This window comes from Moschus berezovskii, chromosome 27 (assembly GCF_049115385.1).
Source record: "Moschus berezovskii isolate FMDL1 chromosome 27, NW_MosBer_1.0, whole genome shotgun sequence".
Classification (NCBI taxonomy): Eukaryota; Metazoa; Chordata; class Mammalia; order Artiodactyla; family Moschidae; genus Moschus; species Moschus berezovskii.
In genome coordinates, this window is record NC_142486.1 from 26,401,410 (window position 1) to 26,415,941 (window position 14,532).

At 45.4% G+C, this 14,532-nt stretch overlaps 1 protein-coding gene across 1 annotated transcript in view; it reads right to left on the reverse strand.

Annotated features, from left to right (window-relative positions):
• The window catches only part of XYLT1 (xylosyltransferase 1), a 355,532-nt gene that overhangs the window by 29,288 nt on the left and 311,712 nt on the right, over positions 1 to 14,532 (reverse strand). The window contains exons 7-8 of the mRNA XM_055409561.2: positions 6,280 to 6,496; positions 2,876 to 3,052 (exon numbers count right to left, since the gene is read on the reverse strand). Coding sequence (XP_055265536.2) covers positions 2,876 to 3,052; positions 6,280 to 6,496 — 394 coding nt within the window. The remainder of the gene's footprint in view (positions 1 to 2,875; positions 3,053 to 6,279; positions 6,497 to 14,532) is intronic.

Consider the following 14,532-nt stretch of genomic DNA (forward strand, 5'->3'; position numbering starts at 1 on the left):
GTGGGTGCTATGATTCCTGTTTTCCAGATGAGGAAACTCAACTTAGAGAAGGGAAGGGATAATGGACAAACACACAGTCATAAGATTCAACCCAGATGACTCTAAAATCCAAATTCTATCGACTATATCACCTTAGTATCACACTGCTAGTTAAGTGAATCTGAAGTCCCAATAACAAAAACTCTTGTTAATGTTTTGGAATATTCCATCTGCTCTCTGCTTCACAGACACCTGGGACACCCACCCCTACCCTTTCTCTGCAGTTGAAGGGTTAGCTCAGTTCCCTTATAGGGGCATTAAAAAGAGTCAGGCCATGTGGGTTCAAATTCTCACTCTATGTCTTTCTCGCTATATATGTCTTTGGGAAAGTCATCCAGGGCCTCAGTTTTTCCAATCCTTAAAATGGGTACAATAATAATATGGGTACTTAGCATAGAATCTGACACGCAGTGTTAGCAGCTATTATGAGACTGTTATCACTATGCCTTTAAGTCTGCTATAGGGACTTCTAAATCTTCACTTTCTGGAGGCAGAGCACCAGAGTCAGTGTCAGGGCAGCTTCCTTTTTCCTCCCAAGATTCTCTGATCATACCTGGAGCTCTCAAAAAGCACGTTTCTATATTTATAGTTCTCATCCTTGGAGTTCTTTTCATAAGAACTCAGAGTTCCTTACAGGCAGCAGTTTCTTAAGGCTAGACGTTGAGAAATATTCTTGATCTTTGTTTGCTGTGAATTGAAGAGCTACGAGCATGTGACTCGGTCTCTATGTTAGCTCATCTTTATCAGGGACCACGATGTCCCCAGGACGCTGGGACTGGAATACAAATGCTGCTGCCCTGGAGTGGCCCAAGAGGGGCAGTGCACTCAAGAATTGCCCTATCTCTTTGCTCTAAATGAAGGTCCTTTGCAATGAGGGTGAAAGCTGATCCTCTACAAAAGTGGGAATTGTTCTGTTTCTTTTATCCCCCTTTGAACAGGTCAAATATTCCCCTTGCCACCCCTTTCTGCTCAGCAGACCCTTTATGTACAGACAATGGGGCTAAAATGCCACCCACGTTCACCCAACCTCAACTAACATGGGTTTGAGGAGGCCCCTGAGTAGCTTTCAGTCTGCCACCAAAAACAGGCCTAAAGAATACTCATTGCAGCAACTGCTTACACGGGCCAAAGGCGTTAGGTGGGAACCTTGAGGGAATATGGATGATGGGACAAAACCAACTGTGTATTCCGCATTCCACCAGGCGTGGAATCAGGTTGGCAGGAGGGTCTGGTGGAAAAAGCTCAGGTCTGGACCTGGAAACGCCCGCGTGGGACCTCCCGCCCTACCACTCCACTACTATGTGTCCAAGGACAGGTAAGTCACCCCTCTGTGCCTTGGTTTCCCCACCTGCACAATGGAGATGATTTCTACCCAGTGGAGCCAACGCCTGCACACAGGCCTGGGACACAGAAGACCCCAACCCCGTGCTTCTCAATCAGAACAGCCTCCCTGTTGCCTGGGGAATCTTGTTAAAATGCAGATTCTGACTCAGCAGGCCAGGAGCAGCAGAGATTCTGCATCTCTAACAAGCTCCCTGGTGATGCTGACGCTGCTGTTCTACAGACCACACTCTGAGGAGCCGGGCTAAGAGGCTGGAAGCTCCATGGGGGCAGTTTGTGTCCTCCCATGGATGGTTCAGTTATGTGCCAGAGCGAGACAGTGGGCACACTTTGGATTGGGTTATCAGCCTGGCACTGTTGTCCCCGCCCTCAACGCCCTCCATCACTCCAACAGTGGTTTGGGGAGCAGCATATCATCCCCACGTGGTGGCGCCAGTGACCTCAGAGTGGCCTGTGAATGTGTGCTCTGGGCAGCTGAGGCTGGGCATGGTGAGGAGGAGAAGATGAAGAATTCACGGTGCTGGCCTGGAGGGAGCAGAAGGCGTGCTCTCATGGGATGGAAAGAGGTTGCCATCCAGAATAGGTCTGGGTCCAAGGCACCTTTAGGTCTCATGGGAAGCAGATGAACACTGGCCACCCTTCTGCCTCTCCTCTCCGCAGAGCATGAACTGCTGGGCCCTGCAGAGATACCTGTGATGGCAAGCACCTTTCTTCCTGTTACTCCTTTAAGTTCACAGAGCACAGTGGTTTACAAACCTGGCTGCTCATCACAACTTCCCAAAGACTGCTACATTAAAAATAAAAATTCCTGAGCCTCACTGGAGATCAGAAGCTCTCGACTGGGGATGTGTTTGTCCCCGGTGGATATCTGGTGATATCTGAAGACATTCCTGGTTGTCACGTCTGCAGGGGCTACTGGACCCCCATGGGGACATTAAACAGCGACATCCTGGTTGTCACAGTGGAGGGTAGGGTGTTTCTGGAATCTAGCAGGCGGAGGCCAGGGATGCTGCTTAAACATCCTACACCATCCACCCTAACACAGAATTATCCAGCCATGATGTTAAGAGTGCTGAGGTTGAGAAACTCTGCTCTCTAACCAAGTTTGTACCCAGAAATGTATTTGAAACAAATATTTCAGGAGATTCTGATCAAAAGGCAGCATAGCGAAATGGATGCAAGAACAGCCTTTGAAAACAGATATGCTGGGCTATGTGAGCTTGCATAAAGTTTTTGATCTCTCTCTACCTCAGTTTCCCTATCGCTAAAATAATCGATCTTCTGTGTCTATCTTCTGAGGCTGTTGTGGGGTTAATGAGTCGATACGGGCCAAGCGGTTAGATGGTCCCTTGCATAGTGTTAGTGATCAGTAAGTGTTGGCTATTGTGGATGTTGTTATGATTATCATCAACAGCTGGGGTTGGAGTGCGTGGGATGTGACACCTGCAGATGCTGGCTGGAAGGCACGGGCAGGTGGGCTGGGTGGGCGGCTCACCTGGAAGCGGTGGAAGTCCTGCGGCTTGAAGTCGTTGGGGGAGCAGCCGCACCAGTCCACGATGTGCTTGTACTGGCACTTGCAGCCCAGCTTGCGGTTCCAGTTGGTGATGCGCAGGTTGTTGTCCACCATGGTGTCGCAGTGGGGGCTGTTCTCCAGGACTGTGTGGAAGAAGGACTGCGGGGGAGAGAAGCGCCTGGCTTGAGACCTCGCCCAGTCTCCTTCGACTGGGCTGGGCTGACGGTCCTTCCCGGGGGCCACCTGACAGTGAAGGGACTCTCTTGCAGACTCAGCTGTTCTCTCTGCAAATGGAGTTAGTCCATGCAGGCCTAGCCAGAGCACCCTGGAAGTTTTGTCCAGAGAAGCATTCTGCTTAGCAGTTACTGCTCTGTTTCTCTAAGATGTCTCTTCCCAGCAGCCTAGAAGCTGATTTCAAGACATCTCTTATGACCCAGTACATCCTCTGTCTGTTCAGCAGAGAGAAAAAGTCCCTTAAGGGCTTCCCTGGCAGCTCAGCTGGTAGAAAATCCACCTGCAATGCAGGAGACCTGATTCAATTTCTGGGTTGGGAAGATCCACTGGAGAAGGGATAGGCTACCTACTCCAATATTCTTGGGCTTCCCTGGTGGCTCAGATGGTAAAGAATCTGCCTGCAATGCAGGAGACCTGTGTTCGATCCCTGGGTTGGGAATATTCCCTGGAGGAGGGCATGGCATCCCACTCCAGTATTCTTGCCTGGAGAATCCCCATGGACAGAGGGGCCTGGCAGGCTACAGTCCACAGGGTCGCAAAGAGTGACTAAGCACAGCACAAGGTATGTCAACACATGAGGACCAGAGGAAAATATTGGGACAATTTTCTAGAAAACCCTGGGCCAAAGGACTCTTGATTTTGCAAACAGCTAGACCTGAAACCAAAGGGATTCAGTCTGAGATATTTTGGAACAAAGACTGAAGCCCTGGAATTTCACTCCTGGACACCCTCCTGCCCCAGTCACAGGAGGAGGGACTAGAACACAGGGAGGAAAGCAGGCGGGGTGTGCGGGTGGGGGGTGGGGGGGGTTCCCGCTGTCCGTGGTGCTGAACCAGACACCATTGTTTCCCCCTGTTCCTGAGACTCTTGGCCAACCTCTCCTAGGAATCTGAGAAAAAGGCAATGTTGAGAGTGAAAAGAGAGACCTGAGCAGAGACATGGTTGGAGCTGCTGAAAGAGAGAGAGATGGGGAGAGAAAGACACACACACACTGACTTCTGTTTGGACACTCTTTTATAACAACCTCAGATACCAGGGTGACATGCTTTCCCCTGCTCTCTGCTTCCTAGGGGAAGCATTGGGGAATACGTGTCTGCCTGTTGAAAACTCATGGCACAGCCTTCAGATTTCTTCTACGTTCATCCCTTAGAGGTGGTTTGGGAAAAGGGCAGGGCAGAAATGCTGGGATGGAGGAGGATCTAATAGAGACATTGGAATGTAAAGTGCCTGGGTGCGGGGGGATAGGGGTGGGGTGGGTGGGACAGAGAGAGCCAGCATTGGGATGCACGCCTTGATTAAATCAAACAAAGTCCTAAACAGTCTCTTCTCAATGGCTGAGTGGATAAAATGAGGCTTTATCCACACCATCCAGCTGATCTTCTTGTGATGCTAAATGACATGTTTGTGAACGTGCATTTTAAGCTTGAATTGTCTAAAAGCCCAAACATGCACATATTCTCCATCAAGCAGTGGGGTAGGTACCCGATTATCAATTGTCCTGTGTCCTTTTGTAATGATACAGAAAAGATAATGGATGAGGAGGTTATTGGAATTGAGAGAAAAAGTGATTTTTGCTGAAATAGGATTAAAAGCTGATGACTTAACATGTATACAGAATAGCAAAACCTGACCCAATGATGACAAGCCCATCATCCCTTAGGAGCAGTCAGCTCTACTCAGAGCTTGGCCCTGCCCCAGATGTTGGTGAGGGATGTGGAAACCATCAAATGAGATGCATTGTCTTGTTTGGCCTAGAAACACAGAACCTGAGTCGCCCTGAGATGGGGCACAGCCAGGAATGGTGGGCCATTCATGGGAGGTGTCACAGGTTCAACAGAAACAGAGCTAGCACTGGAGTTTTCTGAAGTTAGAGATTAGGGTGAAAGTGAACTAGAGGTCAGGGGACTAATCTAGAATCTTTCTGCCCAGGTCTGATAAGAAGGCTGCTGGCTGTTGTCAGGAGCAACACTGTAGCACTGTGTCCCTACCCATTTCCAGATGGGGCTGGGGCTGTTTCAGAATAGCCTGCAATCTTACACACAGGACTTTCTGAAATGGACTGAATGTTTGCATCCCCGCAAAATTTATAGGTTGAAACCCTAACCCCCATGTGATGGTGTTAGGAGGTAGGGCCTTTGGAAAGTGATTGTAATGAGGGTGGGATCCACACAAATGGGGTTAGTGTCCTTCCCTCACCCCTTATGCCACGTGAGAACACAGTGAGAACTATCAACAGGCAGTCTGCAACCAAAAGAGAGAAATCACCACACTGGCACCTTGACCTACGACTTCTAGCCTCCAAAACTATAAGAAGTACCTTTATTCTATTGTATCTTGTTTTGGCACCCTGAACTAAGACAGTTTCCCATCCTGAGTTCTGAGAAGTGGTGACAGACTTCTGAGAGCTTTTCAAATAGTTGCAAAAGCTAACAAGAAATATTGGGTCCTAAGTATTTGGCCACAATGGCTGTCAATGCAGGAGGCAGAGCAAACCCAACAGTAGCCCTGGTTTGGCGATCACCAGAACTTCTGGTGTGACTGATGAGGCCAAAACTACTGTTTGTCTGGGAATGATCGAACACTGTTTAAAATTAGAAAAGGAATTTTTGGTGTGGAAAAGTTTTTACAGGACTGGTGACTGTGGAGGGGCTGTCAAAAGTTGATATGGGTGTTTCTAAAGAAGCCAGCATATACAGTGTGCCTGCTATGCACTGCACAACCCTGTGGGTACCATCAACATTGTAGGTATGGGCGCTTTGTATTTTTTTCAATAGCAATTTTCTAAAAAATGGCAATAAAGTTGTTCTAACAAAATTAGTCTATTGTGATGATTTTATGACCAATGGGAACCAAGTGTCTTGAGGAAGAACTGCCTTTTTTACTTTACACTTTTAAAGATACTGTATAGATTGCTGGTGGCAGCACTGTACATCTACTCCATACAATGACCTCCATCCAGACTGGACGGGACCAGGGGTCCTACAGTGACAGTAAGGTCCCTGATAGCTGGCACAGGTCCCCATCTGCCTCTGGATGTTTGGGGGACAATGTACTGATCCCCATGTAGCTTCACCAAAAATTCAGCATCCACTTTGCTCCAAAGGCTAGAGCCAGCCCCTACCTTTCTCAGGGACTTTCCCCCAGATACTCACCTCAGCAGGAAGCAGAGTATAGGAGTAGAATTGCTTCATTTTGGTCACCAGATCGTCAGTGGAGAACGTCACATACTCAACAAACTTCCGGTTTAGCAGGAACCAGTCTGAGCCCCCATCCACAGCAATGCCTTCTGGGATCCGCCGGTCCCCCAGGCGCCACATGTGGGCGTCACACTCCAGGAAGAGCCGGTCCAGGCCCTGTTTCCGGATGAACCTGGACAAGACAAAGTCATGCTTAGCCATGAAAGAGCTCAACCCAGAGTCCAAAAGAAATGGTCAAAACTACTGTCTGTCCAGGAAGGTCTTGGCCGTAAAGCCATCTTTTGAGCACTACTACATGCTCACCGCTGAGCTAGGGGGTCTGTGTGTAGTTTCTCATTTGATCTTCACAAGTGAGGCTAGCCTCTGTAACCCTATGAGGCAGGTACTATTATTATGCCCATTTTATAGATGAAGACACTGAGGCTTAGAGAGCTTAGGACACTTGCCTGCCCAGCACAGTTAGATGGCAACGATCATCTGCTACATCTGCTTCCACTTTAGAGAACTTCTGAAATCACCTTTTCATGCCACAGATGCATTGGAATTTGGTGAATACAGCTATAGACCCTCATCTCAGAACAATGCTTTAATTTTTCAATTTATTTTTTAAAATTAATCAGTAAACTAAGTATATTTATTTACAATACAGTGTTAGTTTCAGGCGTGCAGCAAAGTGATTTAGTTAAATATACACACACACATACATATATTTCAGATTCTTTTCCTTTAGAGGCTACTGAAAGATATTGAATATAGTTTCCTGTGCTCTACAGTAAATCTGTTGATCATCTATTTCACTTATAACTATCCGTTAATCCTATACTCCTAAATTTATCCCATTGCAGAATAATGCTTTTAAAGGCAACAAAAATATATGGGGTTACAAAATATTTCCATAAATACCAAAGTGATGGCATAGTAATTCACATGATTCTTGATTCACACACTATATAGAGGATTGCAAAATATTTTTAAAAACATTAAATTTATGATAATTACATGTGTTTTCTTTTTAACACATTTAATAACAAGATCTTATAGTAAGTCTAAACACTATTGTAATTTTGAAGAAGAGATGAGCATAAATGATGTTTAGACATGGATTCATCAACTATAATATGATTTGAAAATACGTGATTCCTGGGACTTCTCTGGCAGTCCAGTGGTTAAGACTCTGAACTTACAATGCAAGGGTCACGAGTTCAATCACTTGCTGGGGACACGGCAGGAAGAATGGACAAAAAAAAAAAAGGAAATATATGATTCCAACAGCAACTGCAAATACTATAATGGTTTGTTATCCTATATTTAGCTGGATTTCAATTAGCGTTTAGTGAAAATTAAGATCATTTTCTTCCTGGGCTTCCCTGATGGTCCAGTGGTAAAGAATCTGCCTGCCAATACAGGAGACATGGGTTCAATCCCTGATCTGGGAAGACTGGGCACCACAACTCTTGAGCTTGTGCTCTAGAGCCTGGGAGCCACAACCACTGAGCCCACGAGCTGCAACTTCTGAAGCCTGTGCGCCGCAAACTAGAGAGTGGCCTCCACTCACTGAAACTAGAGAAAAGCCCACGGAGCAACAAAGACCCAGCACAGTAAAAAAAAAAAAAAAAATCATTTTCTTCTGATTCAAAGTTACAGACCCCTAAATTCTATCCATGAACCTCAGATTAATAACTCCTCCTCTAGGACACACACACACAGGATTCGTGAGGCAGGCAAGGCAAAATCGGCATTCCCTAATTTACAGACACAGATATCAAAGGTCAAAGAGCTTGTAAGGTGGATGGAGCTGTTGGGAGGGTGGACAGAGCTAGGGCCAAGACTTCTGGCCAAAACTCTCAGTTCATTTTCACTTAGCATTAACTTCACACCTGTTATGTGCCAGGCATGGGCTGGTCCTTGTGGAAGGCAAGGAGAAACAAAGATGATCCCTACCCCTCAGGAGCTGGTTGTCTCCTTGGGAGTTTATAATTTACAAGTTTTCTTACTCAGGGATCTTGTGGCTTTTCCAGCTCATACAACATAAAATCAACCATTTAAAAGCATACAATTCAACAGCATTAGTTCATCTGCAATCGTCATCTTTATCTAGCTTCAAAATAGTTAATCACCGTCAAAGGAAACCCCCATCCTCATCAGCAGTTACTTCCTATTCTCCTTCCCTCTAGATCCTGGCCATCCATCTATGGATCTACCTATTCTGGATATTTCATAGAGATGGAATCATACAGGTGTGGCCTCTTCCACCTATCACCTATCAGCATGTTTTCAAGGTTCCTCCACGTAGAAGCATACACTGGTACTTCATTTCCTTCTGTCTGTCTGGCATCCATTCCTTGTGTTCGTGGGAACCGCACCTTGATTTTATTTTGGATGTTCACTCACCCTCAACTCTCAGTTCACTTAGTTTGCCTCAACCCCAGCACCAGGGGTGGGGACACGACTCGGCTTGATCAACCAGAGTATACCACCTGCTCGGCTGCCATAACTGCTTCAGGGATGGGAGAACAACTCAAGCTGAGTCTGAGACTGGTTCTGGATTGTTGCTGAAAAAACTAGGAAGGGAGGCTTTTCTCGGGGATTTTTGTCTGGGAGAATGTAAGCTGAGGGCTGCAGGCAGCCATCTCGTCCCCATGTGTATAGAGGTTGTCTGACCATGGAGGTAGCACGAAAATAAAGAGAGAAAAGACAGGGAGAGGAGACAGACACAGACAAACCTCCAATGGCTTTGCTTGAGACCCTGGATCGTGCTGTCCCTGACTCACCCCCAGACTTGTCAGTAATGTGCTTAAGGCACTTTGGAATAGGATTCTGTCATTTGCAATGGAAAAAGTCCGGACTAATATGTTCCTTAACGATTTCACCTTTATCACTACTGTGATGGATGCAAATGTTCTTAGCCTCCAGATAGGGTAGGTAGCCATGGCTGTGGCACATTAATGCCACTTTGCCACTAGGCCAGCTGCACCCCCCATTGCGTGTCTACAGGTTTTTGTGTCTCCATGACAGATCTCACCTCTATCTTCACATTAGACTTGCTGTCTCCTCCGAGACAGATGTTGCACTCACTAGAACTGACCCAAGCTTCCTCCTTTCTGCTTACCTTACAGGTTCTGGAACACTGCAAGGCAGCTGCAGAGTATAGCAGCTGGAGATGGTCCCACCCTGCTGGCTATGCTCAATTCTAGAAAGAATCTCTCCCACTGAGCCTCCCACAAATCCGCTAGAGGGAACTGCCTAAAACCTCACTAATAAACCCACAGCCATAGCACTTTCATAGAGGACCTGCCCCCAGACACTGGTCACTCACTGAGCACAAAGGTGTAATAGACTTAATTCTTAGGAAAACTTGATGCTAGTGTAATAAAAATGGTGATTACAATGATGCTGGTGGTGAAGAGACTTAATTCTGCTAAAATGTGTGTTTCATCTCATCACATGGTGACTCTACCAGTAACCAGCTGGGTGAGTTTGGAAAATAATGACCTTGACTAATTTCCCCCATGGGAAGCTGACAAAGTTGGGCTAGGTCCAGGTTGTAAAATTAAATGCCTACAGGGATCAGACAAATAATGTAAGTTTGTGAGGTAGGCTGAGTGTAAGATAACAGTGTACATAGAACCAGCAAAGATGTAGAAAATGCATTTTCTAAAAGAATTTCAAAGCCCTTCCTTAAAAAAAAATTTCAGGTAAATAAGACATACCCCTAGGCTGAATCCAGCCCACAGACCGCCAGTTGTAATAATGATGAGTTAGGTAGTCTCTAAGGTACTGTTTAGGATGGATGATTCACAAGCTAGAATCAAGATTGCCGGGAGAAATATGAACAGCCTCAGTTATGCAGATGATACCACCCTAATCACATAAAATGAAGAGGAACTAAAAGGCTTCTTGTTGAAGGTGAAAGAAGTGAGTGAAAAAGCTGGCTTAAAATTCAATGTTCAAAAAACTAAGATCATGGTATCTAGTCCCAACACTTTATGGCAAACAGATTGGGAAAAAGTGGAAACGATGACAGATTTTATTTTCTTGAGCTCCAAAATCATTGCTGACTCTTGCTCCTTGGGAGGAAAGCTATGACAAACCTAGATAGCATATTGAAAAGCAGAGACATCACTTGCTGACAAAGGTCCCTACAGTCAAACTATGGTTTTTCCAGTAGTCATCTACAGACGAGAGAGTTCGACCATAACGAAAGCTGAGTGCTGAAGAATTAATGCTTTCAAAATATGGCACTGGAGAAGACTCTTGAGAGTCCCTTGGATAGTAAGGAGATCAAACCAATCAAACCTAAAGGAAATCAACCCTGAATATTTATCGGAAGGACTGATGCTGAAGCTCCAATACTTTGGCCACCTGATGTGAAGCAGACTCATTGGAAAAGGCCCTGATGCTGGAAAAGATCGAGGGCAATGGAAGAAGGGGGTGACAGAGGGGGAGATGGTTTGATGGCATAACCGACTTGATGGACATGAGTTTGAGCAAGCCCCGGGAGTTGGTGATGGACAGGGAAGCCTGGTGTGCTGCAGTTCACAGGATCCCAAAGAGTCGGACACAACTTAGCGCTGAACAACAAGGGACTTACCAGCTGTGACATTCTTAAGTCACTCTTATACCGAGGAGGAGGGTGTGGGGCAAGCACTAGATGGATGCATGGGATCCCAGAGGAGACTGAGAACTTTGCTGAAGACACACAGGGCAGAAGCCAAGCAGAAGACCCAGGTTTCCAGTGTCCCTGGTCCTGACCTTCCCCTAACATTTTCTTTCCAAGTGTAAAACTCACTATCCTTAGCAAAGCCACATTCTCTCTGGGGAGCGGCCTGGTGAAAGGTTTTCAGTACACTCACAATGCCACTTACTGACACCAAACTTGGCTACAACTGATTCACTGAAGGAAGACACTGAGGCAGGGAAAAGAAAATCCTATCTCGACTCTGGCTGGTGCCAATTAGATGACACTGTCCGGTGGGTACACTTAACTGTGCTTAAACCTTTAAATTTTACATACTTTATCAAAACTTTCATGGTAATCAAGACAACTGAGGGAGGGAGAGAGAAGAAATACAGGTGGGACGACATGCAGAATTTTTCTTTCCATGGACCAGCTTTTTAATTTCATGTTCCATTAGATTGGATAACAGCATCATCTTGCAATTTTAATGTGATGTCCCAGACTGCAATATCCAAATACAATATTTATGCAGTAATCTCCAAAATAAAATATTTACGGGGTTTGGGAGATTGACTGTTGTACTTACTGCCTTCAAAACCGATAAGCTGCAAAACCATGCTTTAGTTAATTATGAGTAAATAGAAATCACAGATTGCCCAGGTCTCAGAAAAGTTCCTGGGTTGAGAGGGGCTACCAGGAACTTAGGTCTGGATTGAGAGAAGGTGGAAGAGGCCCAGAATGTGGGAATCTATCAGGCAAAAAGAATCAAGCTGTTTAGGCAGTGATTTTGCTTTTTACTCCCCTGTGTGGATTTACTGTAATTTGAAAAGGTAAAGGCTGGAAACCAAAGTAAGTTTGTGAACACCTGGGTGAGTTTTTCATCAATGCTGGCTCACCAGGAAAAGGTGCACGGCCCTCCCACCTGAGGGATGGAGGGAAGATAGGCAGCAATAGGCCCATTACACAGAAGATTGCCAGTGATGCTGTCCCCTCTTTAGTTTTGTTTCCAGGTGACCTAGTTACCTGGGAAACCTAGGGTCAACAGGAGATATCACAGAAGAGCAGACATGAAGAGGGTCTGCTACCAATGCTGTATCTGCACTCCTCTCTGAATGCCAGTTGCCTCACCTGTAGGGTGAGCCCATGACACCTGTTCTGACAAGCTCCCAAATCAGCTGCAAAAGTGTGATGGGTGATATTTACAAAATTCCTTGCAAAGTGTTTAGTAAGACTCAACCCAAACAATGGGCTGACCCAATCATCAGTTCCTTTTTTCATAGACATGACACCCCTCCCCAATCCTCCTTTGATGTTTTATTTTTCCCCATAGCATTTTTCACTTTCTAATACAATGCACAAGGTATCTATTTGCCTTCTCTACTACTGGATATAAGCCCCAAGAGGGCAGAAATATTTGTCTTTTTTTCTGAACTTTTTATTTTCTCTGGGGATACAGCCTATTAACAATGTTGTAAAGTTTCAGGTGAACAGTGAAGAGGTTCAGCCACACACATGCATGTATCCATTCTCCCCCAAACTCCCCTCCCATCTGACACATAACACTAAGCAGTGTGTACATGTCCATCCCAAACTCCCTAACCATCCTTTCCCCATTTTTGTCTCTTTTTGATCACTGAGGTATCCCTAGTGCCTAGAGCAGTGTCTAGCACAGTGCCTAGCATACAGTGTGTGCCCAATAAGTATTTGTTGAGTGAATGAAAAAAGGAAAGAGTAACATCCATATTTGTCAGGCAATCAGGACGTAGCTGCTGTTGGTTAACCAGTGATCAAAATTTTCTAACACACATTTGACAGGCGAAGGAACTGAATCACAGAAAGTTAAGTAATTTCTCCAAAGTCACACAGTTATCACGTCTGGACTTGAATTCAGGTCTGAATGAATCCCATGCAAGTGCTTTACTACTTGCCCATTCGTCATCCCAAGTTGCTGGGGTTCCTCCAAAAGGACTCAAATGAAGGATCTGAGAACTTGCTCTTCCTCAAAAAGACAGTGCCCAGAAATGAGTGAACCAAGAGAAAATGGCTCATTGCTGGTTGGAAGAGGTTTCTTGGCAGACCTCACAAGCAACTTCTGTCTTCAGAACAGGTTACTTGAGGGCAAACTTGGGATAGTTTGCATTTGATTTTATCTCCTGGGCTCTCAGGAATTGTTTGTCTTTCTGAGATTTGTCTCTACTGCCACAATATGGGACAAAGTCATGGCTAAATATGATTCTACTGGGACGTCACAGGACCAAGTGAGCATCAGAGTTAATCAGATGGAGGGTGGCGAAGGGTTCTGAATCTCCCCCGTGGGAGAAAAAGTTAGCTAAGGAAGTAATCTGTAGCCTTTGAAAATGGCCCCAGAAAAGACAGACGCTAAAGAAATCTCTCAATTCAGTTAATTCCCTGGCTACAATCTCGGCATATTCATCAAGTGTGGAATTATTCCAGAACTGTCTTGTCGTATAATGAATTCTGAAAGGAAGAACTCTGCCCCTCAGATCTTACAGCATGTTTGAGCAAGAAGAAATCTCAGCAATTAGTTAATATAACTATTCTATAGATAAAAATCCCCAGCATACTGAGGCCCAGAGAGGATGTATGAGCCAAGGTCATCCAAAGTCACACAGCCTATAAAAATACTTTTTCTCTTTTCCTGTCCAATGATATGTCACTGAACCCAGATTACTCTTTAGTATAAGTACAACCTAAGCATTTCAGTTTAAACACAAAATCATGGAGCAAAGCACGAAAACACAGTGTATGAAGTCAGCCAGGTAGTGAAGGGCCCATGTGACACAGGGGCCAGACTTGGGGCTCTGAAGCCAGAATATTTGGTACAAACCCTGGATCTGCCATTAACCTTGGTAACCTGAACACGAGGCACCTCAGCTTCTTATGTGAAACGGTGAACATCATAATACCTGTCTCACAGAGTTTAAATGAGATTATATTTTATATGGAGAGGGCTGAGCGTAGTGCTCAGCACTTAGCAAGTGCTTGGTCCATCTAGTCAAGGCTATGGCTTTTCCATTAGTCATGTATGGATGTGAGAGTTGGACTATAAAGAAAGTTGAGCGCTAAAGAATTGATGCTTCTGAACTGTGGTGTTGAAGAAGACTCTTGAGAGTCCCTTGGACTGCAAGGAGATCCAACCAGTCAATCCTAAAGGAAATCGGTCCTGAATATTCATTGGAAGGGCTGATGCTGAAGCTGAAGCTCCAATAATTTGGCCACCTGATGCAAAGAACTGACTCATTGGAAAAGACCCTGATGCTGCAAAAGCTTGAAGGAAGGAGAAGGGGATGAGAGAGGATGAGATGGTTGGATGGCATCAGCAACTCAATGGGCATGAGCCTGAGTAAGCTCCAGAAGTTGGTGATGGACAAGGAAGCTTGGCATGCTGCAGTCCATGGGGTCACAAAGAGTTGGACACGACTGAATAAAGGTTCACCAAGATACTTAACATTTTCCATCAAGCTGTAAAATTAAAACTTCAATTGCTCTTCTATTCTAGGACCCTGTAG